Source organism: Chiloscyllium plagiosum, unplaced genomic scaffold (assembly GCF_037043375.1).
Source record: "Chiloscyllium plagiosum isolate Xiang-an unplaced genomic scaffold, Cpla_swu_hap1 HiC_scaffold_3, whole genome shotgun sequence".
Taxonomy (NCBI): Eukaryota; Metazoa; Chordata; class Chondrichthyes; order Orectolobiformes; family Hemiscylliidae; genus Chiloscyllium; species Chiloscyllium plagiosum.
The window spans coordinates 39,310,298-39,335,441 of NW_028270141.1; the positions used below are offsets into that span (position 1 = coordinate 39,310,298).

Below are 25,144 nucleotides of genomic sequence, written 5' to 3' on the forward strand. Positions count from 1 at the left end.
CTGTTTCTGCTGGTTGGGATTTCTAGAATTGAGAGGGAGAGCCAAACATTAAAGACCTTTCAGGAGCGAAATTTAAAAAAATAATTCTACACACACAAATCGTGGTTGAAATTTGGAACTCTTTCAGAAAATGGCAATTGTTAGATTAATTGTAAATTTTAAATCCGAGATTGATTTATTTGTTAACCATAGAAATTAAGCTGTATGGGGCAAAGGCAGATATAATGACTTTAGTCCAAGTTTAGCCATGACCTCACTACTATGAGAACATGCGTAAGGGTGAAATGATCTGTTTCTTTTACTATATTCCAAAGATCGCAGATAGTCATTTGGAAATTTGATGTATTATTGACTGGGGTGTATGATAGAGTGATAGGTTAGCAACGGAGTCACTGTCTGGGATGTGTAATGGAGTGACAGGTTATTGACTGAGTGACTATCAGTTTCCCTGACCCAATGACTGTCAGGTTTAGTGGCTCAGTCATTGTCTGGGTCAGTAACTGAGTGATTATTGGGGTCAGTGAGTAATTGTTGATAGTTAGCTAAATGACTTTAGGTGGAGGGATAGTGACAAAGTGACTGTTGGGAATTATTAGTGATCACAGTTGTGGACTGGTAGAGGGTTCAGTGATTCTGACGAAATGACTGTTGGGGTTAGAGGCTGTTGAGCGTTTTTTACTGACTGACAGTCAGGGTCATTTGGGGATTAGTAACAGGTAAATGTCGGGAGACGGTGCCTGTGTGACTCAGGGAGTGAGGATGTGTCAGTCATTGAGCCAATGTAAGGGGTTCCAGGAAGCTGCTTATAGAAATGCATCTCTTCCTGGAAGGGGTGTGCTCTCGCCTGCTGACTGTCTGGTTTGTCTGTCCACTCAGGGTATATCAGAAGAGGGGAGTTAAACACAAGGGCAGTGTGAAACCGCACAAGCGGCTTCAGGATTGAGGAGACAGACAGAGATCTGCAACAACAGTTATCCAGTCACTGGCGAACACTCTCAGGTAAGATTTCAGCTCAAGTTTCCCCTGTCATCCCGGTAAAGATCAGGCGCTCGGTTTAAACTTTACTGCTGTTTCTGAGTGAGAGTCCGAGCTTGCCGTTTTTCCTCCTACTCTCACTGCCTCCATCCTTTCGACCATCTCTTGCCCATTTATTTATCTTAACCGATTTTCTCCCTTATCGAAACTCCCTCCTCTCTTAGTGGACACCTCACCGGGTTTCCTATCCACAGAACTCCTATTTCGTTTAATCCGACTAATCTATCTGTTTCTATGCTTCCCCAACCCCAGCAACGTTTAACTTGAACGTTTAACAGAGAGCATTTCCCATTGGCCCGCACCCCTCCTTCCGCAAGTCCCTGTCTCCCTCACTCCTTGTAGAGTCGCTGGTCCCGGCTCAGATTGCCCCTGCCTCCCCTTCACTTGCCCTGTGACCCGGGAGGGTTAGGGAGGACTCCCTCAACGAAGGCAAGGCGGGGGAAGGAGGCACTGCAACTGGGGAGCCACAGAGTTCCCAATTTAATTGGAGGGAAACAGCAGAATAACGTTTAAAGAGATAACCGAAAAGGCACAAACAGGTGTGGAGAGGCCGGGGTGTGGCTCAGTAGGTGTACAATCTGGTACTGAGTCCAGGAGGCCAGCTTTGATCACGAGTCTGTGCTGAAGGAATGTTCAGATGGGGTTTGTCCCCTCTGTCTGTGTGTTTACCGGGTTGTCTCTATCTGACTGTGCGGACACGCCAAGCTGCAGCTCCCTCTCATGACTCCCCATAGAGCAGGCTGCTGTGTTCAGGATTGCTCTCACCTGAGGGTCAGTGTCCCTCCAGGGAGATGTCAGATGTAGGTAACAGCAGTGGTCGTAGAGAGACCGCGGGAGAGGTAGGCAGAAAGACAGCAGAGTTGCGAAAAATAGACAAACAGTGCAGGCTGAAGATTCAAAATTGGATAAAGAGATGAGAGACGGTGAATAAAAGAGATACAAGAGTTGGTAGAAAATTCGGGTTGAGAACTATTTGTTTTTACCACGAGATCACACCTTGCCGTGTGCAGTTTCATATACGTCAACTCACCCTGACAAGGCTTCTATTTGAAACACCCATTTGGAAGATGCAGATGTTGTTGAAAAGAGATCTAGAGGACTAGAAGGCACAGTCAAAAACTTCAGATTTAGAATTCTCCCGTGTTCTTACCCTCATTCATTTGTCATTTCAACTGAATAGTATTTTTAAAGTTTCTTTGCAATGCTACACTAAATGCAATGCTGTTGATTTATTGATACTTTGTATAGACAGGAGTTACAGTTAACAATAGAATGAGTTGATGTTACTGATGACGATGTGTCAATTTTGAATATAGGCTACATTTCCTGGTTTGTACTTTAAATGATAAATGGAGCACAGACTGCATTTCCACTGGTTGGGAATCTAGAAGGGGACACAATCTTATTTGAGTCAGGCCTTTCTGGACTGAAATTATGAAGCATTTTACCACACAGAAAATAATAATAGAAATATTATTTCACACACACACACCCTCCCCCCATCAACCCCCACTAAAAAGGCTGGGAATTGGTTGGAGTTTTCAAGGCTAAAGCTGGATAGGCTTATGCTAGCCTAGGGCAATAAAAGATGTGGAGCAAATGCAAGTTAATTTAATCATTTTCTGTTTTCTATTGTGGAGGTCTGGTAAGATAACATCAATGTTGTGAGCTGGGTCAACTGGAACTTTCAAGGCAGACCTCAATAGAATTTTATTTGGTAGGAGCGGAATTGAGATAATAACAAGTGATCTATGTGAATAGTGGAACGATTTCAAGAGCAGAATGGGCTCCTCTTATTCATATGTTTTCTCTATCTACTAAATTTGTTACCTGTAATTGGTCAGGGATGCCAGGGGTTTGGGGGAGCGGGTGGAAGCTGTAACCAAATATGTTTTCACAATTAAATCTTGTGCCACATGGAAACAGATGATATGCTGGATACATAGTGGGCCTGAAGGACAAGATTATTAATAACAATCATTTAAGCAAAAACCCACTAAATATCAACTATTAACAATCTGAAAGTCTATGGACCTCTGAAAATGAACTCCTGCTCTGTTGATCTGGCTTTCTACCAACAGCCTTTTTGGAAATGTCCTTTAGGACAGAAGACAGTCCTAAAAGACATTTCCCATTAAGATATGGCAGCCAGTTTATGATGATAACCTCTTTGTAATGCAACACTGGCAGTGTTTGAGGTAGTAATGTTCCTGCAGACTCTCGATCTTTTGTGATATTTACAACAAAGCAGGAAATTTGGCATCAGTTCTAACGTAATCTCCAAAAGATGAAATGGTTTGCAGCTAGTTGAATAACAAAGATCATTGGGGAAATAAATAGATTGAATGACTGTTGGACTTAATGTGTAAAATAACTGTCCATGCACCCCTGTGGGACAGAGTTTTGAGAACTGGGTCCAAATCTAGAACTTATTGGTTAAAAGTACAGACATTTTAATGCAACTCAATTTCTTCTGGATAAATTTCCATATTTGTTTATGTTTGATGTTTCAAAAAGCATAATGATTACAATACAGCATTCTAATGGCTAATTCCATGCCATTTTTCAGATGAGACATTGAACCAGGGCCTTCTCTCTTTGTTCACCTATATACAAAAGATCCATGATACTATTGGTAAAGCAGCAGATGAATTCTTCGTACCAACATTTATCTCTCAACCAACTTAACTAAAATTGATTATCTGCTCATTGATCTATATCATTGCTGTTGGAGAAATCATGCTGAGCACAACATAGATGCTACATTTTTCCCTACATGACAACAGTGAGCTGAGAGGACCCCCAAAGGAGGTTTGTTTTCCACCCCCCCCCCCCCCCCCCATGGTTGCTTTGGACCTCTTCTGTTTGTCACTTTTCACCTTCAGAATGTGCCTGTTCTAACATTTTTGGGTATAAAGAGGATGATCTCACATTTACTTAAATCAGTCACAATTTCCCCATATAATTTTATATTGTCATCTTCATCACTTACAATGCATTCTATCTTTTTGTTATCGATAAACGTAGATTTGTGGCTTTCCATCCTATCATCATATTAGTTAATTGATACTATGAATAGTTGAAGGGCCCAACACACATCCTTGTAAGACATCACAAGTTGCATCCTACAAGTAGTATAATTGCCTATTTCTTTATCCCCCTCCACTCTCTCCTGTCCCTCAGCCAATTTCTTAACCAGGTCAATAATTTGCTTTCAACTCCATAAGATTCAACTTATGCCACCAGTCTCTTATCTTTCAAAGTTCTCCTGATTTGGGAATTGTTCATTTAGATTAGAAATTAAATGTCTGAGTGATTAAATGTCATCTTAAATTTTATACAAATGAAATTCATAAAATGCTTTTCCCATTCATTAATTTAGGACCTTCTTCGAAAAATTCAATCAAATCCATCAGCATGATCCACCTTTTACAAATCCATGCCAACTTTCCTGATCAGCTGAAAACTTTTTAAAGTGTTCAGTCCTTCTTTTCTTCATCATAAACTCTAGCAATTTCCAGACAACAGATGTTAGGCTGATTGTAATTCCTAGGTTTCCCTCTGTAGTCCATTTTAAATAGTGGAATAACATTACAATTTCTAATCTAAAGGAACAATTCCCAAATCAGGAGAACTTTGAAAGATAAGTATCTGCAATTTTTCACCTATTTTCTTTAGAACTCTCTAATAGAAACTATCCGGTCCTTTAGTGCCATTATTTTATGCCTTTTTTGTTTGTTAATTTTGCTTTTTCCTTTTACTGAAAATACTGACACAAGGTAATTCTTCAGCATGTCTGCCATTTCTTCACTTTCAATCCAAATATTCCCTTTAAGAGTTGTCAAAGAGACCACATTGCTCATAATCATGGTCTTTTCCTAGTATCAATTTAAAAGTTTTTGCATTAATTTTAATGTTATGATCAAGACCACAAATGTTTTAAAACTTTTTATCTTTTAGAAACAGAAGCTCCGAACAGTCATGTAGTTAATTATTTTTAATCAAAAGGATATCCCTACACAAAAATCATTTTAATACCTACATTCCATCTTAAATAGTATGTTACTTTTAAACATAATAAAAATAAAATGAACACAATAAAATATTGCATCAAGAATGAAAAAAAACATCTATTAGATACAGATAACTGGGATAAAATGAATCTGAGTATAAAGAGTGTTGGAGCATTCTTCTGAAGGAAAGGTTAAGGATAATCCAAAGAGATTCTACAAGTATATTAAGAATAAAAGAGCAACTAGAGAGAGAGAATAGGGCTCCTTAAAGATTAACGAGGTCATCTTTGTGTTGAACCTCACAATATGGGAGAGATATTAAATGAATATTTAGTGTCAGTTTTTACTGTGGAGAAAGAATTGGAGGATAGAGAACTCAGAAATAAATATTGATGTTTTGAAAAAAGTTCACATTATGAAAGATCAAGTGCTGGGGGTCTTAGAAAACCCCAGGACCTGATCAAGCATATCTCAGGATGTTGTGGAAGTTAGAGAGGAGATTACAGGGTCCCTAGCAGAAATATTTGTATCATCTATAACCATGAGTGATGTGTTGGATGACTGGAGGGTGGCTAATATTGTACCATTATTTAAGAAAGGCCTGAGAACTGTAGACACTGGTGATGGGTACATTGTTGAAGTTATTTCTAAAAGATAGGATCTACATGTATTTGGACAGGCAAGGAATGATTAGGGATAGTCAAAATGGTTTTGTGCAAGGAAAATTGTCTCTCAAATTTGATTTGAATTTTTTGAGGAAGTAACCAAGAAGATTGAAGGCAGAGCAATAGACCTTCTTTATTTGGGCCTTACTAAAGCCTTTGACAAGGTTTTCCATGGTAGACTAATTAGTAAAGTTAAATCACATGGAATTCAGAGTGAGCTTGCAAATTGGATACAAAATTGGCTTTATGGTAGAGTGGTGGTGGAGGTTTGTTTATTGGATTGGAGGCCTGTGTTCCAAAGGTACTAGGTCCACTTTTCTTTCTCATTTATAAACCTCGTCACAGGATAATTGGAAATTTTTTAAAATCTGAAATTGGATCCTAGTTTTTAAAGGATCCATCATCCCAAGTAAGATAAATGCTTTCTTACCAAAAGTACAGTGCCATTTCAATATTCATTACAAGCTTCTTTTCATATTTCCTTTATGTAATTCTTACTATCAAATTTTGCTATTTTAACTGATCCTACACATTAAGTGATTTTTTTTTTCAACATGACTCACTGATCTTCAATTGTTTTACCCATGAACCAGTGTGTCCAGTTTTCCTTCTTCATTCATTGCATGAGGACTGTACTGGGAGGAGAAAGTGAGGTCTGCAGACGCTGGAGATCAAAGCTGAAACTTTATTGCTGGAACAGCACAGCAGGTCAGGCAGCATCCAGGGAACAGAAGATTCGACGTTTCGGGCACATGCCCTTCTTCAGGACTGTACTGACAGAGCCAGCATTGATTTCCCATCCCTAATGACCTTTGAGAAGATAGTGATGAGCTGGCTTGAATGTTGCAGGCCACCTGGTCTTTTGGGAGGGAGTTCTAAGATTTTGACCCAGTGAAGAAACTGATATGTTTCTGAGTCAGGGTGATGAGTGAGTTGGAGGGGAATTTGCAGGTGGTGATGTTCATTAGTACCTGCTATCCTTGTAACTCTAGATTGTGGTAAATGCAGTTTAGGAAGGTGCTAGCCAAGGAGCCTTCGAAACCTTCTGAAATGCATTTCGTTGATGGGACATACTGCTGCAAATATGCATCAGGAATGGAGGGAGTGGATGTATGTCGGTATGATAATAATGTGACCTGTTTTGTCCTGGATAGTGTAAGGCTGCTTCTGTATTGTTGGAGCTCATCCAATGTATCCACAAGTGGATAGTATTCCATCACACCTATCACTTGTGACTTGCAGATGGTGGACAGGCTTTGGGGAGTCTGGAGGTGGGTTACTCACTGCAGGATTCCTACGTTTTGACCTGCTTTCGGAGCCGTTGTATTTATATGGCTAGTCCAGCTTCCCAGGCTGCTAACAATGGGAAATTTCAGCAATGGTAATGCAATTGGATGTCAGTAGTGGAGATGATATTTGCCAGCAGTTGTCAATGTTATCACTTGTCAGCCCAAGCCTAGATATTGTGCAGGTTGGACAAATTATTTGAACATGGGCTGCTTCACTATCTGAGGATTCATGAATGGTGCTGAACATTGTGCAATCATCAGTGAACAGCCCTTTCTGACCTTATGATAGAGGTGTGGAGGGAAGTTCATTGAAGTAGCTGAAGATAGCTGGGCCTAGGAAAATCCCCTGAAGAATGAAGGGATCTTGTGTGGCATAATGGAAACATCCCTACCTCTCTGAACCAGGGGACCAGTTTCAAATCCCACTTGTTCCACTACCATATCACTGGTTCTGCTGGGAGAAGGTTCCACAGGTCTCACTATAATCTTAAATCTCTTTCTAATTAATTGTACATTTGAAATCTGTTTTTTTTTCCCCTCTCACTATAAACTCTTATCACTGAACCAATTTCATTTCTAATATCTAAGATTGCTCCTCCCCATCTTACACTTTCCCTAATTTTCTGGAAGATAATATAACCTAGAGCATTTAGATCCCAGTACTGACCATCTTACAACTCATGCCTCCGTAAAGGCCATTCTGTCATATGCTTCAAGTTTGCATTTGCACCTCAATTTGTCCCTTATTTTCTGTGTTTACACAAAGAAAATTTGTCTGCCCTATACGTCATAACCAGTCCTTCTACTCTCATATTTTACTCATAAATTCCTTATTTCTTTTACCTGCCTTGATTTTTTTTTTTCTTAAACAACTTCTGGATTTCCTTTAATTTCTGACCGTCATTTTCTTCCTTTTAGTTTTGACTTTATTAACCTTTTCCACCTAAATTCTCCAAATATTTACTATTTAAAAGTACTTATGACAGACCAATTTACTCTTTCTATGTCAGTTCTACCTGCCCCAGAGTCACAAAATAGATTTCTTCTTTCCCACATAACCTCTTCACCCATTTGTCCACCTCTCTAACTTGGTGATCCTGACTACATAAAAATACACATATAGAAAGGAGTGTTTTATTTGTTCTATATCTGTATTTCAGATATAAAATGCACAATGTTTTATTTATTTGATGATTTGGAGATGCTGGTGTTGGACTGGGGTGTACAAAGTTAAAAATCACACAACACCAGGTTTTAGTCCAACAGGTTTAATTGGAAGCACACTAGCTTTCGGAGCGACGCTCCTTCATCAGGTGATAGTGGAGGGCTCAATCGTAACACAGAATTTATGGCAAAAATTTACAGTGTGATGTAACTGAAATTATACATTAAAAAATTGTCTGTTAAGCCTTTCATCTGTTAGAATACAGTGATAGTTTCACTTCTTTCATGTGTAAATCAGAAAACCTTTTTTAAAAAAAGTTGCATTCTCAGGTTAGCTGTTAACAATGGTGATAGCTAGACATATGTTGTAGGTGTTGGCCTCCTGTGTTCTCTGTCTATGCCATGATGCTTAGATTGATTCTAATCTAAGAAGCGAGATAACGGAGTTCTACATGAATGCATGCAGTTTTGGAGCAAAGTACAATGTAACCCTGCAAGTACAAATTCACCCCACAAAATATGTGTGCATATGGGTCTTTGTCTGTGTGTGTGTGTGTGTCTGTCTGGGTTGGTGGTTGAGTGTGAGAAAGTGTGTGTAGTGAGTGCAGAATGTCATAAGTCTGTGAGGGGGTGCATGTGTGAGTGTGTGTGTATAGTGCAATGGTGGTCACCTGTAATGTGACATGAACCCAAGGTCAAAAACTGCATGAATTTATGTAAAACTCTGTTATCTCACTTTTTAGATTAGAATCAATCTAAGCATATGGCATAGACAGAGAACACAGGGGGCCAACACCTTCAACATATGTCTAGCTATCACCATTGTTAGCAGCTAACCCGAGAATGCAACATTTTTTTAAAAAAGGTTTTCTGATTTACACATGAAAGAAGTGAAACTATCACTGTATTCTAACAGATGAAAGGCTTAACAGACAATTTTTTAATGTATAATTTCAGTTACATCACACTGTAAATTTTTGCCATAAATTCTGTGTTACGATTGAGCCCTCCACTATCACCTGATGAAGGAGCGTCGCTCCGAAAGCTAGTGTGCTTCCAATTAAACCTGTTGGACTATAACCTGGTGTTGTGATTTTTAACTTTATTTATTTGATCACTTTTTTAAATTATAGAGAGATCAATATATTATTTGTTCTAATTCAGTGATTCCGTTACAGGAAATTCAGTGATTTGTATGTTACAACTGGATGTTTTAATTGTTCCATATCTTTCAGTTCTTGAAGACTCCGTATGTATTTCTGTCTGCCAGTTCTAGGAAGCTTGAAGCTTAATTCATTCAATGTCTATTAGTTACAGAAAGTTCAATATTTTATTACGCCATGCTGCAGGAGACCGAAATAAATTATAGCAAGACATTAATAGACTTGCGGAAAGGGCAAATAATATGCAAATAAAGTTCAACACATAAAATGTATAGCAGTACATTTTATCAGGAAGAAGGAGAGGTCACTAATTTATTTGGAAGGAGCAAATCCAATTGGGATAGAGGAATAAAGGGATTTTGAAGTTCAAACACATCAATCATTTAAAAGCTGAGCCACCGGTTAGCAAGGCCACTTTTTAAAAAAAAAGCAAAACAAGCACATGGCTTTATTTTTGGAGGGATGGGATTTCAAAAGTAGGGAAGTTAAGCCAAACTTGGGAGGCAGGCAGGTAACCCAGATGACAGTAGAGGCTGCCACTGAGGTAGACTGTGTGGAAGGTGTGATGTGGTGCAACCAATCTTTCATAAAATAAAAGAATAAAATAAAAATCTTCCAATGCTCACACCCTATAGAGACACTTCTCATCCCTTCATGTCACTCTATGCTCAGCCCCGTAGCCCCTCATGCCCTCCATGTGAACCTAATCTCCTCTGCCCACCCCATAGCCCTTCATAGCATCTTTGTCAACTTAATGCCAGCCCATTACCCTACTACGAGGAGAAAGTGAGGACTGCAGATGCTGGAGATCAGAGCTGAAAATGTGTTGCTGGAAAAGTGCAGCAGGTCAGGCAGCATCCAAGGAACAGGAGAATCGACGTTTCAGGCATAAGCCCTTCTTCAGGCTTATGCCCGAAACGTCGATTCTCCTGTTCCTTGGATGCTGCCTGACCTGCGCTTTTCCATTACCCTACTACCACTCTTCTGACAGATCTGAAGTGCAGCATATTGGTTAGCAGTGCCGCCTCGTAGTGCCAGGGACCTAGGTACGATTCCAACCTTAAACGAATATCTGTGTGGAGGTTGCATGTTCTCGGTGTCTGTGTGGGTTTCCACTGGCGACTAAGTTTTCCTCCCACAGTCTAAAGATGTACAGGTTAGGTGGATTGGCCATGCTAAATTCCCCTTAGTGTCCAAGGATGTGTAAGCTAGATGGATTAGCCATGGTAAATGGCAGATTACAGAGAGAGTGGGGAGGAGCTCTTTGGAGGGTCAGTGCAGATATGATGGACCAAATGGTCTCTTTCTGTACTCTAAAGATTCTTTGACCCTCTTGACAGGAGTTTCAAAGAGGTTTTGGCAGTTCATTTTGAGTGGTGTCCTGGCAGTTTTAATGAATTTAACTGTAGTGAATTTATGTACTTGTTATGCACAATTAAGATTACTTTAAACTATTCCTTTTTCAAAGGTATCTCCGATTCCAAGGGGCACTGTGGCTATCCAAATAAATCCACAAAGTTCAGATCTGCTCTCACCAGATTTAATCTGCACACTTTAGGTTTCATTTTCCAAGGCTAACAAAATCCCAATTCTCTATGGGCAGTTGGTAATTGAAAAGGCCAGTTGCCTCCATAAAATGAATATGCATGAAATGCACAAGTGTCATGTTTGGGTGCAGGACTAATATTTCAGCTACTCTTCCATTTTCACTGTGATGGAGAGGCTCTCTATTGTCGTGAAAGTGTGATTCAGAATATTGTGTGCAGTTCTGGTTATCATATTGTAAAAAAGGCCTTGCAGAGTGTGCAGAGAAGATTTATGAGAATTATACATTTCTAGTATCAGTGAGGATACAAGTCAGAAAAGAACTGACAACATGGGTTGCTTTTCTCTTGAAAAAGATTCTGAGAGATGATCTATTAAATGTCTTTAATTTTAATGAAAAGTTTTGCTGGGGTGAAGAGCAGAATTAGAGGTAGCAATATAGGATTGTTACCAAGAAATCGATAAGGAGTTCAGAAGAATTGTCTTCACCCAAACAGTGCTAAAATGTAGAACTTTGACACAAGGAGTGTTTGAAATACATTTTTGCATTTCAAAGAAAATTGGACAAGCATAAGGAGAAAAGAATAGTTATGACATATTTAGATTAAAAAAAAGGGAAATGACATGGACTGTTCTGTATCAGTCACCTATTGAAAACTCAATGTCTTAATTATGGATCTATTAGTTTTAGAAGGCTTAGTGTTTTATTTGTTCTATGTCTATAATTGAGAGCTCTGAAGAAGTATCATTATTGGACTCAAAACATTTTCTGTTTTTCCTTTCCATGGATGCTTCCAGGAATGTGGGCGGCACGGTGGCACAGTGGTTAGCACTGCTGCCTCACAGCGCCAGAGACCCGGGTTCAATTCCCGCCTCAGGGGACTGACTGTGTGGAGTTTGCACGTTCTCCCCGTGTCTGCGTGGGTTTCCTCCGGGTGCTCCGGTTTCCTCCCACAGTCCAAAGATGTGCAGGTCAGGTGAATTGGCCATGCTAAATTGCCCGTACTGTTAGATAAGGGGTAAATGTAGGGGTATGGGTGGGTTTCGCTTCGGCGGGTCGGTGTGGACTTGTTGGGCCGAAGGGCCTGTTTCCACACTGTAATCTAATCTAATCTAAACGTTTAGTTTCTCCAATACTTACTGTTTATATTATTAGTTTTAGACAGTTCAATGTTTTGTTTTATTCAATATCTGTGTTTCAGTGATAGATATTTTTAATCAACCTGTTCAGAGCAGGTTGAACTTGAATTCAGGTCTTCGGGCCCAGAGATAGGGACATTACCACTGTCACAAGATCACATTTGAATTTGTTATTGATATTTTCTAGGTTGAAACTTTATTGCTGGAACAGCACAGCAGGTTAGGCAGCATCCAGGGAACAGGAGATTCGACGTTTCGGGCACAGGCCCTTCTTCAGGAATGAGCAGAGAGTGTTCAGCAGGAGAAGATAAAAGTTAGGGAGGAGGGACTTGGAGGAGGGGCGTTGGAAATGTGATAGGTGGAAAGAGGTCAAGGTGAGGGTGATAGGTCGGAGTAGGATGGAGGCGGAGAGGTCAAGAAGAAGACTGCAGGTCAGGAAGGCGGTGCCGGGCTGGAGGGATCCGGCTGAGACAAGGTGGGGGGAGGGGGGATGAAGAAACTGGTGAAGTCCAAGTTCATCCCCTGCGGTTGGAGGGTTCCCAGTCGGAAGATAAGACGCTCCTCCTCCGACCATCGGGTTGTTGTGGTTTGGCGGTGGATGAGGATATGCAGGTCATTGGACTCATCCACCGCCAAACCACAACAACCCGACGGTCGGAGGAGGAGCGTCTTATCTTCCGACTGGGAACCCTCCAACCGCAGGGGATGAACTTGGACTTCACCAGTTTCTTCACCCCCCCTCCCCCCACCTTGTCTCAGCCGAATCCCTCCAGCCCGGCACCGCCTTCCTGACCTGCAGTCTTCTTCTTGACCTCTCCGCCTCCATCCTACTCCGACCTATCACCCTCACCTTGACCTCTTTCCACCTATCACATTTCCAACTCCCCTCCTCCAAGTCCCTCCTCCCTACCTTTTATCTTCTCCTGCTGAACACTCTCTGCTCATTCCTGAAGAAGGGCCTGTGCCCGAAACGTCGAATCTCCTGTTCCCTGGATGCTGCCTGACCTGCTGTGCTGTTCCAGCAATAAAGTTTCAACTTTGATATTTTCTAATCAATTTGTTCATAGATGTTATTACCTACCTCCCAGAGCAGGTAGGACTTGAACCCAGGCCTTCTGTCCCAGAAGTAGGGAATCTACCACTTCACCACAAGAGACCTCACTGAATTCAGTTATTAGTTATTAGTATGTCTGAAGAACAACTAAATGAAACTGATGTTTCAGCTGAATGTTTAACATATCTATTTCTTTTTCAGCCCATCCTATTTGAATCAAAATGAAGACCTTTCTCCTATCTCTAGTACTGCTGTATTATTTGGTTCCATGTTCACAGGGAGACTGTGTGGCTGAGTGCCTCACCTGTCACAAATTCTTCTATCAGCGCCAACACTTCAATGCACTCGTGAGTCTTTGTGTCTGTTTTGCATGCCAATTTTCATCAATAGTACTGGGCTTTGTGCCTAGCTGTCTCTCAAGGTATTATCTGATCTGCAATCCATTGTGTAAGGAATTGTAAAGTTACTGAGATTAGATGAAAGGAAATTGTCATCTTTGCGGTTGATACAGACCGTGGAGGTGTGAAGAGAAAATACATAATGACTCATGACGGAGAGAGAAAGTTTATTGACCGCCCTCTGTAGAGTTCAGTGCCCTCTGTAGAGTTCATCAGAATAAGTAAACAGGCATGGGCTGTACAAAGGACACTAGCACCATCCACTGGCAGGAAAATGGAAGTGCAGAACTTCAGGTTTAGGGTGACAACTGTGGCACTCAGCTCCGTCAGACAGTTGGCATTTTGATTAATTGTGGTCAGTTCCATCAGAGTTAGATCAGGAATTGCTCAATAATGAGCTCCAACGTCACAGCAAACATCAGAACTATGTGTGGTCTGTACAAACCTTTGATTGTCCTCCTAGAACATTATAGTGCAGTACAGGCCCTTTGGCCCTCGCTGTTGCGCCGACCTGTGGAACTAATCTGAAGCACATTCCATTCTCGTCCATATGCCTATCCAATGATCATTTAAATGCCCTTAAAGTTGGCGAGTCGACTACTACTGCAGGCAGTGCGTTCCATGCACCACTACTGAGTAAAGTAACTACCTCTGACATCTGTCCTATATCTATCACCCCTCAATTTAAAGCTATGTCCCCTTGTGCTAGCTATCACCATCTGAGGGAAAAGGGTCTCACTGTTCACCCTGTCTAGCCCTCTGATTATCTTATGTGTCTCAGCTAAGTCACTTCTCATCCTTCTGTCTAACGAAAACCGCCTCAAGTCCCTCAGCCTTTCCTCCAAAAGACCTTCCGTCCATACCAGGCAACATCCATGTAAATCTCCTCCTCTGAACCCTTTCCAAAGCTTCCACATCCTTCCTATAATGCAGTGACCAGAATTGTATGCAATACTCCAAATGTGGCCGCACCAGAGTTTTGCGCAGCTGCAGCATGATCTCATGGTTACAAAACTCGATCCCTCTACCAATAAAAGCTAATAAACCGTATGTTGTCTTAACAGCCCTATCAACCTGGGTGGCAACTTTCAAGGATCTATGTGTCTGGACACTGACGTCTCTCTACTCCTCTCCACTACCAAGAATCGTACCATTGGCCCAGTTCGCTGCATTCCTGTTACTCCTTCCAAAGTGAATCACCTCACATTTTTGCGCATTTAACTCCATTTGCCACCTCTCAGCCCAGCTCTGCAGCCTATCTATGTCTCTTTGTAACCTACAACATCCTTCATCCACATCTCTACTGACCTTAGTGTCATCACCCTCCATCCATTCCTGCACTGGTTAGGTGACCTTCTCAAAGAACTCTAAAGTTTGTGAGGCACAACCTACCCATGAAACCGTGTTGACTATCCCTGATCGACGTATTCCTTTCTAGATGATTAGAAATGCTATCTCTTATATCCTTTCCAATATTTTAACTACAACCAAAGTAAGGCTCACAGGTCTATAATTTCCAAGGTTGTCTCTACTCCCCATCTTGAAAAAGGGAACAATGTTTGCTATCCTCCAGTCTTCTGGTACTATTCCTGTAGAAAATGACCACAGAAAAATCAAAGCCAAAGGCTCGGCAATCTCCTCCATGGTTTCCCAGAGAATCCCAGGATAAATCCTGTCCAGCCCAGAATACTTACCTATTTTTACACTTTTTTTCCAGAATTGCTAACACCTCCTCCTTATGCACCTCAATCCCATCTAGTCTAGGAGCCTGTATCTCAGTATTCTCCTCGACCATATTGTCTTTTTCTACTGACGAAAAATATTCATCTAGCGCATCCCCTATCTCCTCTGACTCCATGCACAATTTCCCACTATTGTGCTTGCTTAGCCTTAATCTTACTCTTACTGTAGTCATTTTTTTTATTCCTGATATACTTTATAGAAAGCCTTCGGGTTTTCCTTGATCCTATCTGCCAATGACCTCTCATGTCCCCTCCTGGTTCCTCTTGGCTCTCTTTTGGTCTTTCTTGGCTAACTTGTAACTCTCACCTGAAGAACCGTTCAGAATAATGCTCTTTGGATTTCATATTCACTGGAATCCTACTGACTTTAGAGGACTAAAATATGATTTAGATACTCTTGAGTTTTGATTGTTGAGGGGTTTGTTTGATTCTGGATTTCTCTCTAATTTGGGGAATCCAGAGCGAGGAAACAATTTTAATGTCGGGCTAAACTGTTCAGAAATGAAATTAGAAAGTATTTCTTCAAACAACTTTGCAAATCTGGAAGTCTTTCCAAAAGGATTAATTAGATCTTTCAAGACTAATACTGCTAGGTTATTGGCTAGATTGCTTGTTCTAAAGAAGTCATATCGGATTTGAAATAGTAACTCTCTTTGTCTCTCCACAAATGCTGCCAGACCTCCTGAGTTAATGCTGCAGTTTCAGTCTTGTTGTTAGATTATTGTGGTTTTTTTTTTTGTTTGAGGGGGAATAAAGCAAAAGCGTGAATTCAGATTAAGGTCATGATCTAATTTAATAATGTTACAAATCACACAACATCAGGTTATAGTCCAACAGGTTTAATTGGAAACACTAGCGTTCGGAGCGCCACTCCTTCATCAGGTGGTTGTGGCACAACCACCTGATGAAGGAGCAGCGCTCCAAAAGCTAGTGCTTCCAATTAAACCAGTTGGACTATAACCTGATGTTATGTGATTTGTAACTTTGTACACCCCAGTCCAACACTGGCATCTCCAAATCATAATTTAATAATGTAATAGACTAAGAACTGTATGGTCTACATTCCTATATAAGAATACAAAAGTTTGGAGATTGATATAAACAAATTATTAATTAAAAGAAATCAGAAGTACATTCCATCACTGAGTAACTTGTCTTGTTTTAGGTCTGCATTCTACAGTGCAAAGGGAAAGATATATCCTCTGTCGTTTGGGAAGACTGCAGAAAAATTACTTCAGCATTATCCATGGGTGTGAGTAGATCTCAAACCAGAAGCCTGTCTTTTGGTAATACTGAAAGCAATAGTCGAGTCAACTCGGCAAACACTTGGGGATTTCTTCAAACCATGAAGACCATGTGGCCCAATGACAGTGTGAAGCATGTCTATGATGATGGGGCTGAAACCACATTTGAGATGGACAACAGTCATCGAGATATAGAGAAGAAACATCAGATCAGAGAAGTTGCAGAGGGCAACAGAAGCTTCCAGAAGAGATATGGAGGCTTCATGGGAGTCAGAAAATCGGTTAGGAACTGGAGCAATTTGAACAGACAGACCAATCAAAAGAGATATAGCAAATTTCTGAGGCAATATCTAGGACTGACAACACATTCTACTGAGTAGGACAGTTTACTATAAAACTTGGTTGTATAAATTTGAGATTGTGGGACTGAATAGAGCTGATGCTTAGTCTAGATTATAGAGGAGTCAGCCTTAACATTAGCTGATGTCATGACTTTTCTGTGATAGTGAAACATCTAACTCAGATACATGCACAGGTAAGACTACTAAACATAATACTCTCTAATGGCTCACTTATTCAATGAACAAAATTAATCTTTTGATCTTGCGCAGTTTCACGATGATTTGAAGAAGTCTTGTCATCTGTGAAAAGTGTCAAGTGAGATATTGGACTAGGTAGGTGGATAAAAGTATATAAAGTGACTACCAATGATCACATCTGCATAATCTAGAAAGATTGCACCACACACACAAAAAAAAACGACCTTTTGGATATTCAATGTAGCTACTCTGAAAATACAGTGTGTTCAATTGGACAGGCACTCTGTGATAATAAGAAACTGCACTGATAAAGCTATCCAATTAATCCCACTCCTCTGCCAGTTTTTCAAAGCCCTGTAGTTTTTTTCCCCCCCTTCAAGTATTTATCCAATTCTTTTTTGGAAATTATTGTTGGATCTGTTTCCACATCCTTTTAGGCAGTTTATTCCAGAGAATTTCAAGTTGGTGTGGAAAATAAATGCTCCTCATTGTCAATGTGGATGGGTTGCTCTTTGGAGGGTTGTCCAGACTCAATGGGCCAAATGTCTTCTTATACACTGTATGGATTTTATGATAAGGCTGTGAACATCATAATACAAAAATGATAGCAACACATTGTAAGTGTAACTAAACAGGGCAAAGTTATGCAAAGCCTTCTTACTTTGTAAAGGCCACTCAAGCCTTCAATCAATTCTACTTTTCATTTCCAATTGCTGTAGGTTTTTGGATCAGGAGATTTTTAAAATGTAATTTTAAATTTTAATGATAGTAATTGAACACTTTCACAATGAACATTAAGGACAAAAGTATCACTATTACATTATATTGCAAATTACGTGCTCTGTGGATAAATGTGATTATGTAGAGTTGAATTTCTAACCTTTTTCTAATTTTTCAGCATAACTTTACAAAAGATTGGCTGAATTATGATTCGGTTTAAGGTAACTTCATCAATTGCCCCTAATTTGCAGCAACAGATTCAGTGAGTAAACTCTTGTTCCCCACCAGCACTCCCCATGCAACCTACAACATTATCACACAAAACTTTCTTAGTAAAGATTTTCGTTTGTTGCCTTTAATGTCTTTCCGATCAATCAAGGCTTCATTACTTTTACCGACACAATAAATCACAAGAACAGCAGTCGGATTTAATGATGACCCATTACCTGCCTCAAGGCTCATGAAAATGACAGTATCTGCAACTAACTCCTCTTTGTCAGTAACAAGTTGTTTTTGAGGTTGTTTTATCAATATATTTTAAAATACATATGCGGAGAAGCCGAGGCACCCAGCAGGTTTGTAGGTTTTGTTGTCTTCATCCCACTCATTACTTTGCAAAGCCCTATGGCTCTTCCCCTTTCTTAACAAATCTAATTTAAATAAAATGAAGAACTGCAGATTTGAAACATAGAAATGGTTGGAGAAACTTTGCAGGTCTGCGGAAGAATTTTGTTGAAGAGTCACTGGTCTTAAAATGCTAACTCTGCTTTCTTCCCACAGATGTTACCAGATCTGCTATGTTTCTCCAGCAATTTCTGTGTTTGTTCTTAATTTAAATAACAATGGTGTTATACAATTATTGTCTGTGATTTGCCCCCTTTACTTTACTGAGGTCATAAGGACTATGAGAAAGTATAAGAAATGAGAAGCTTGATCTTTCAACAGACCATATACATTTTCCATATTATGTACTTGATTTGATAACAATAACAATGATTTATATCTACATTGTAATTTAACAAAGGAAAATGTTTCCACTGCTTCACAGAGGCGCACATTTTAAAGAACAAACCTCTGAACCTCCCTATAAAGCTATTCAGTACATGTAAATCCTCTAATGAGATAAAACCTGAGATTTCTCCCTGATCCACAATGGTGATCAAATTATACTCCAGAACATTAACTTAACTGAACAGCTCTGATTAGTGACATTTCACAGGTGATCCTTCGATGATAATAGAACTAGTAGTGGCAATAGTCTGGTGCTAGAAAAGACTGAAACGATCAGGTGTTAGTTACAATTTGTCGGAAATTGAAGTCTTTGTTCCTAAATTAGTATGCTGTAATTGCTGCCATTTGTCTAGTATTGTAAATCTGAGCCATCTGCTCTCTTGAAACCTATAGTCGGTCTATCTGGTAAAGACATACTTTCTGCACTTTTAACATCTTTAATTTAATTTAATTGCCTTCTAAATATACCTAAAACAAGACTAGTTCATTTTCTTGTTCTTGAAATATTTCAGATGAGCCCCCCACCACCACACACACACACACACACACACACACACACACACACACATAGTTCAGGCTGACTTCTCTTTTAATTGATATTTGTTGTATTTAGTTTAGCTTCTGCATGTGCTGTAACCAGTGCTATAATTTAGAAATCTGCTTTTTCTCCTTTCAGCTCTATAGCCAGCTTGCAGGAACCTGTATTTTCAGATTTGATTAAAATTGTTTCTTTTTGCTTAAGCCAGCTTGCCTCCCTACAGTTCTATACCGCCGAGCATGACCAATAAAGAGAACCTAGTTTCATTGTCAAAACAGCAAAATGTTTGTAATGTTGTTTGTATATTTGACCACCAAATTGCAGCATTATAAACTGTACATAGGAATCTATGAATAAATAAGTTTATTCTTTATTTACTGTGTTGCAGGAAGATAATGGTTTATCCAGATTTGTTCCTGTCCATTCATTTTTTTTCCTACACTTGCAGCCTTTTTTTTGCCGGTTTCAATTCAGAATGAAAGCATGCTCCAGATCTACTGAGTCCTTTCTCTGACAGAGCTGCTCAACAGCATCTCTCCATTTCTCTATCCATTTGTTGGCAAAGATTTCAAACCTCCCATATACATTCTGATGCTTTGGTCAACTTATAGATGTTTTTCTATGACTAATATATCAAAGTAGTTTATCCTATGGCTTAAGTAAGACACTTCAAGAGTATAACTAAGCACAAACTCTCACCAAAAATAGAAGGGATAATAAGAAACTTGATTAAGGTGAGTTTTAAGGAATGTATTAAAAGGAGCGAGACAGATCGATTTAGAATTCTAGAGTTTGCAGCCTAGATGGCTGAAGACATGGCTACTGATGATGGGGTGAAAAGAGTAAGAATTCATAAGGACAGAATTGAAGGAACCAATTTCACAGGGAGATTCATGGCTAATGTTTTAATGGAGTTTTTATAGAAAGAGGATGGGGCAAGACCCTTGGAGAAATCCTAATGTGAGGGTGAGCATTTTTAATTTGAAGTATTGATAGACTGTGAAGCAAAATAATTTAGTGAACACCGTGGGATGAATGAATTAGCTTGTTGTGAGTGAGGATGTAGACTTCAGAAGTTTGGACGAATTAAAAGTTATGGAAAGTGTAAAATGGGAGGCAGGCCAGGAGAACTTTGGGAGAATACTTTATCATAATGAAATGATGAAATTCATCTTTGAAATATCTTACTTTTTGGCTAATAAAGACATGCCTAGTTTTTTAATATTTACCATTTAAATAGTCCCAATAACTTAGAGACGTCTTTATTGTAAATGCTATCTCCTTTATTTACAGACACTTTTGATCTTAGTACTTACAGTAAATCAGTCCTAATATCTCAGTATACAGAGTTTTAAAGATACCTTTGATAGCTTGGTATTTGCATACATTCCCAATATTTTAGTTTCAGACAGTTTTCACGAGGGTCACTGGGCTTTGAGGAGAAAGTGAGGACTGCAGATGCTGGAAATCAGAGTAAATATGGTGCTGGGAAGACACAGCAGATCAGGCAGCATCTGAGGAGGACAGGAATCAATGTTTCGGGCAAAAGCCCTTCATTAGATAGCCCTGCTGTGTCTTTCCAGCACTGCACTTTAGACCCTCATTGGGGTTTGAGTTGAAATCTTCCAAAGCATACATATCCGCATCCAATGCCTCTTGAAAAGTTAACAAACCTAGAAGGCCAGCATTAATGGAAACAACACTTGTGTATTGTTTTCATTTATATATAATATACATACATTTTTCCATAGTTAAACATTTTCTTCTTTGATTATATTTTCAAGATACTCAAACCAAAAAATTAAATGATGTGTAAAGTACCATTAAACAGTGATTACAAATCTTTCATTATACATTGTAGAATTAAACTAAAATGGAGAACTTTCTGACAATTAATTGGTTTTAACAAAGTAAGTTTAAACATTTTTGACAAAGGTAAAGTTAGTTCAACATTTAAAAATAACAAACATGAATAGATTAAGAATATCAGCATTGAGGGATTGTAACAATGTCAAAGGTGCTATCTTTCATACGAAATTTTAAAAATAAGGCTTGGTCCCCCTTCTGAGGTGGATGTAAAAAGATCCATTACACTATTTGAAGAGCAGGGGAATTTATCTTTGTTATTTTGACCAACATTCATTCCATAAGCAACACCACTTGGAAAGCAAAGCAGACCATCTGATAGCTATCACCTTCTTAAGAACATTGCTATGCACAAAATGGTTGCAGCATTTTCCATATTTTATCATTTCATGGACTATAATGTGCCTTAGGATGGCCTGAGCTTGTGAAAGGTTGTTTTATTCTCTGCTCATTAATCAGAAGTACTCCTGAGACTATTATTGATTCAATATAACATGGCACTCAATGACCAACTGCGACAGTTCGATATTATTTGAGAATTGCTGTTTACTGAAAGGTTTCATTCAGATTCTCAGTAAACTTTAACTACTCACCTGTGTTTTCATAATTAACTGAATCTTATGCATAGTTCATATTCCTCAGCTTTTTTTTCTCAGTGGTGGTATAATTGGGGAAAAAGCTCTCCCATTTTATTTTTATGGTCATGCAACAAATTCCGTCTAATCTTTCAGTGGCCAATAACTCTAACCGAAGAGCTTTAGTTAGCAGGAAAATGCTGGTACTTTATCAAACTGCAGATAGCTAGTGATTCAAGCAATGATCAGTAATATTCTTCACGTGAGGGGCAGGGGAATAACATTGCTTGCAACTCTCTGGATGGCAGCCTGACCTGCTGAACATAAATAAATCTTCGAAGCAAATTGCTGCAGATGCCGGAATCTGTGATGAAAACAAGAAATGCTGGAAATCACAGCAGGCCAGACAACATCCATGGAGAGGGAGCAAGCTAATGTTTCAAGTCTAGAGGATTGAAGTCTAATGAAGAGTCACCTAGACTTGAAACATTAGCTTGCTCTCTGTCCATGGATGCTCCCTGACCTGCTGTGATTTCCAGCATTTTAAATAAATCTTAACAAGTTATGGTTGAGTTAAATTACTGGAATGATCTTAAAAATGCATATTAAAGTCCAGTAATGTTCTGTATGCATTTTAACACCATCTTGTTTTTGAAGAGTGAAGTGACGTGACTATGAAACCAGCTGGTTCATTAATGTCCTCGAGGGAAGGAAATCTGCTATCCTTACCCGATCCAGCAATTCTGTAACTGCTGTTCCACAACAAAATGTTTGATTCTTAATTATCTTGTGACTTAGTAAAGTCCTTCAACTGCAATAAGTTGAGGTGGGCAGTAAATGCAGCCTCCTCACAAGTGCTCACTTCCCAAAAACGAAACTTTTAAGAATTATTTTACTTGCAATGGGGTGGGAGAAGTAGGGATTTGAGGAGAAGTGTGTGTGTGTGTGTGTCTTTTTTTTATATCACATCCATTATTTGTACTTCACTCTGGTCTATTAGCCATTATATCACCACATACCAGTCAGAAGATAGAACTAAGATAACATTTAACAGTCCAGCACAACTTGTGGTTCTTTGGCTGTTGTGAAAAGGCATTGTTTCTGTGGCTGAAAGGAAGTAATTGTAGACATAAGTATTGAAAAAAAAATATTGTGGACATTTCATTCCTCTCAGTTTCCCCACCTAAGGATTTCAGGCCTCAGCTAACTTTGCCCAAAATCCCCTTTTGAGGCAATTGCATTAGACTTCATTTTCCCCCTCTAGTCCCTAAATTATTTTTTCATTTACACTCTATCCTAACACATCTGATGATATGCGAAGTTGAACATTAGATGAGACAAGAGAAGCAAGCAAATTTTATTTAATGTTTTAGAGACAAACAGGACCTTTCTTCTTATAATTCACTAAAATGAAACCAGGAGTTTCAAAGTGCTGCAGTTCATGTTATGATCAAAGGAGGTGTTTACACATCAATCCAGTGGTTCCTTCAGTGTAGTTCATCCATTTCCCACCATTCTGTGTCAACTGGCTCAGTCCAATGATGGGTTTACTGTCTCTGCTCCAGCTGGCTTCTCCCTCTCATTCTTCTTCATCAGAGTCTCTCTTTGATGCTGGGATCTGCCAAGGCTGACTCTCAAAGAGTGGGCAAGCTGGTGGAAAGAGCAGAGAACACAGCAAGACAGTTATCTGCTATTTTCCTGAGCTCATTACTCTTGTCCTCTTCAAAACTTAAAGTAGGTGACTGTATAAACCATTACCTTGTAACAAGAATACTACTATTGTCATACTAAAACTGATCTCATCAGAAAGGAAGCACATTTTCTCCAGTATATGGTTCATGGCCTCAAACTCAGACCAAACTTAGATATGCATGTTGAGAGTATGGTGCTGGAAAAGCACAGCTAGTCAGGCAGCATCCAAGGAGCAGGAGAATTGACATTTCAATCATAAGCTCTTCATCAGGAATCAACTGTCTAGATACATATCTACATAGTTTTATATTGAACACGTAGTGAATAAGAACTCATTTCCAGCAGATTTTCAACAAATTCAGCACCTCCATTTAGTCCCAAGGCAATGCACAATACACACATTTCTACTAAAGAATCTCCGACTTTTGAGTCTAATCTAGATCATGATCTGCATTAATCCTATGCATGGCACTACCACATCATTCATCACCTAATTTTCTTTGCAACATCTTGCAACATCGGTTTCAACAGATTATATAAATTGTAAATGATCAAAAACTATTATTTCAGTAATTTGAACACTGATCAACTATCATATGACAATCTGATACGCATTTTGACAGCATTAAGATCATGAATCACTTCACTATCAAACTAGTTACAATTTTGTTATTGAATGAAGACAAAGTATATGGAACATTTGCTACTTTGCAATTAAAAAGGAAACATAAAAACAGATAGAAGGTCATTGGTTGAGCCTCACTCGATAGTCAGAGCACAAAATTATATTGCTTGAGGTGCTGTCTTTTGACATTGGTTGGATGTAAAAATCTCTACTTCATTACTATAAGAATGGCAAGGATGTACTCCCCGTGTTCTGGTCAATATTTAACCCTCAGTGAACATTAATTAAAAACAGCTTGCCTGGCCATTTTTATTATTGCTGTTTGTGGAATGTTATTGTCCAAAATTTGACTGCTGCGTTTTCTTTGGGAATAACAGTGACTTGAAAAGTACTTAGTTGGATGTGAGGGACTTTGACATGTTCTGAGGATGTGGAAGGTACCATTGTGAGAGCTAGAGGATGAATAAGCTGACCAGAGCACGATGTTAAAGAACACCAGTGAAGTGTATGTGTGTGTTGAGAAAGAAATACAGTAGTACTGGAGAATAACATTATTAGGGGAATGACGTTGTTCTTTGTAGTAACAACAGATTCCCGAAAACTGTGCTCCCTACTTTGTCCCAAGGTTAAGGACATTTCCTCTGGACTGAAGAAGAACCTGGAGCAGAAAGGGAAGGATCCAATTGCTGTAGATCATATAGGTACAAAAAAATACACAGGCAGGACTAGGAATGGATTCTGCTGACAGATTGGAAGCACAAGGGGACAAAGGTAAAATCTTACACCACTACCTCAGCAGTATGCAGAATGCATGCAGCATCTGTAATAGTATAGATAAGTTGATGGCATAAGTAGAAATAAATGAATATGACTGGATATCTAATACAAAGACGTGGTTGTTAGGTGACCAAGTCTGGAAACTCAATATTTCAAGGAAGTGGGGTAGCATAGTTAATAAAGGACATAATCAGTGCAGAGGTGAGTAGTGATGGAGATGCAATAGATCGTGACATGGAATCAATTTCATGGAAATAAGGTAAAAAGTCATAGGTGGCAGTTGTCTATAGTTATTGCACTATGAGACAAATTATAAATCAGGAAATAATGAAGGCATGACACTTTTATG

The 25,144-nt window shown here is 39.3% G+C and overlaps 2 protein-coding genes across 7 annotated transcripts in view; one reads left to right on the plus strand and one right to left on the minus strand.

The window, feature by feature from the left end:
• The first annotated feature begins 880 nt into the window (after positions 1 to 880).
• On the plus strand, positions 881 to 19,633 carry pnocb (prepronociceptin b). The gene is made up of 3 exons (XM_043680423.2): positions 881 to 999; positions 13,270 to 13,415; positions 16,374 to 19,633. The coding sequence occupies exons 2-3, from the start codon at positions 13,290 to 13,292 to the stop codon at positions 16,830 to 16,832; spliced, it is 585 nt and encodes a 194-aa protein (XP_043536358.1). The 5' UTR covers positions 881 to 999; positions 13,270 to 13,289; the 3' UTR covers positions 16,833 to 19,633.
• Positions 19,634 to 20,509: 876 nt separating this feature from the next.
• The window catches only part of fbxo16 (F-box protein 16), a 60,596-nt gene continuing 55,961 nt past the window's right edge, over positions 20,510 to 25,144 (minus strand). For 5 of the 6 annotated variants that reach the window (XM_043680357.2, XM_043680374.2, XM_087978521.1 and 2 more), the window contains one exon: positions 20,510 to 23,351. In XM_043680357.2, coding sequence (XP_043536292.2) covers positions 23,281 to 23,351 — 71 coding nt within the window. In that variant the 3' untranslated portion in view covers positions 20,510 to 23,280. The remainder of the gene's footprint in view (positions 23,352 to 25,144) is intronic. The other variant, XM_087978510.1, reaches the window with a different exon arrangement.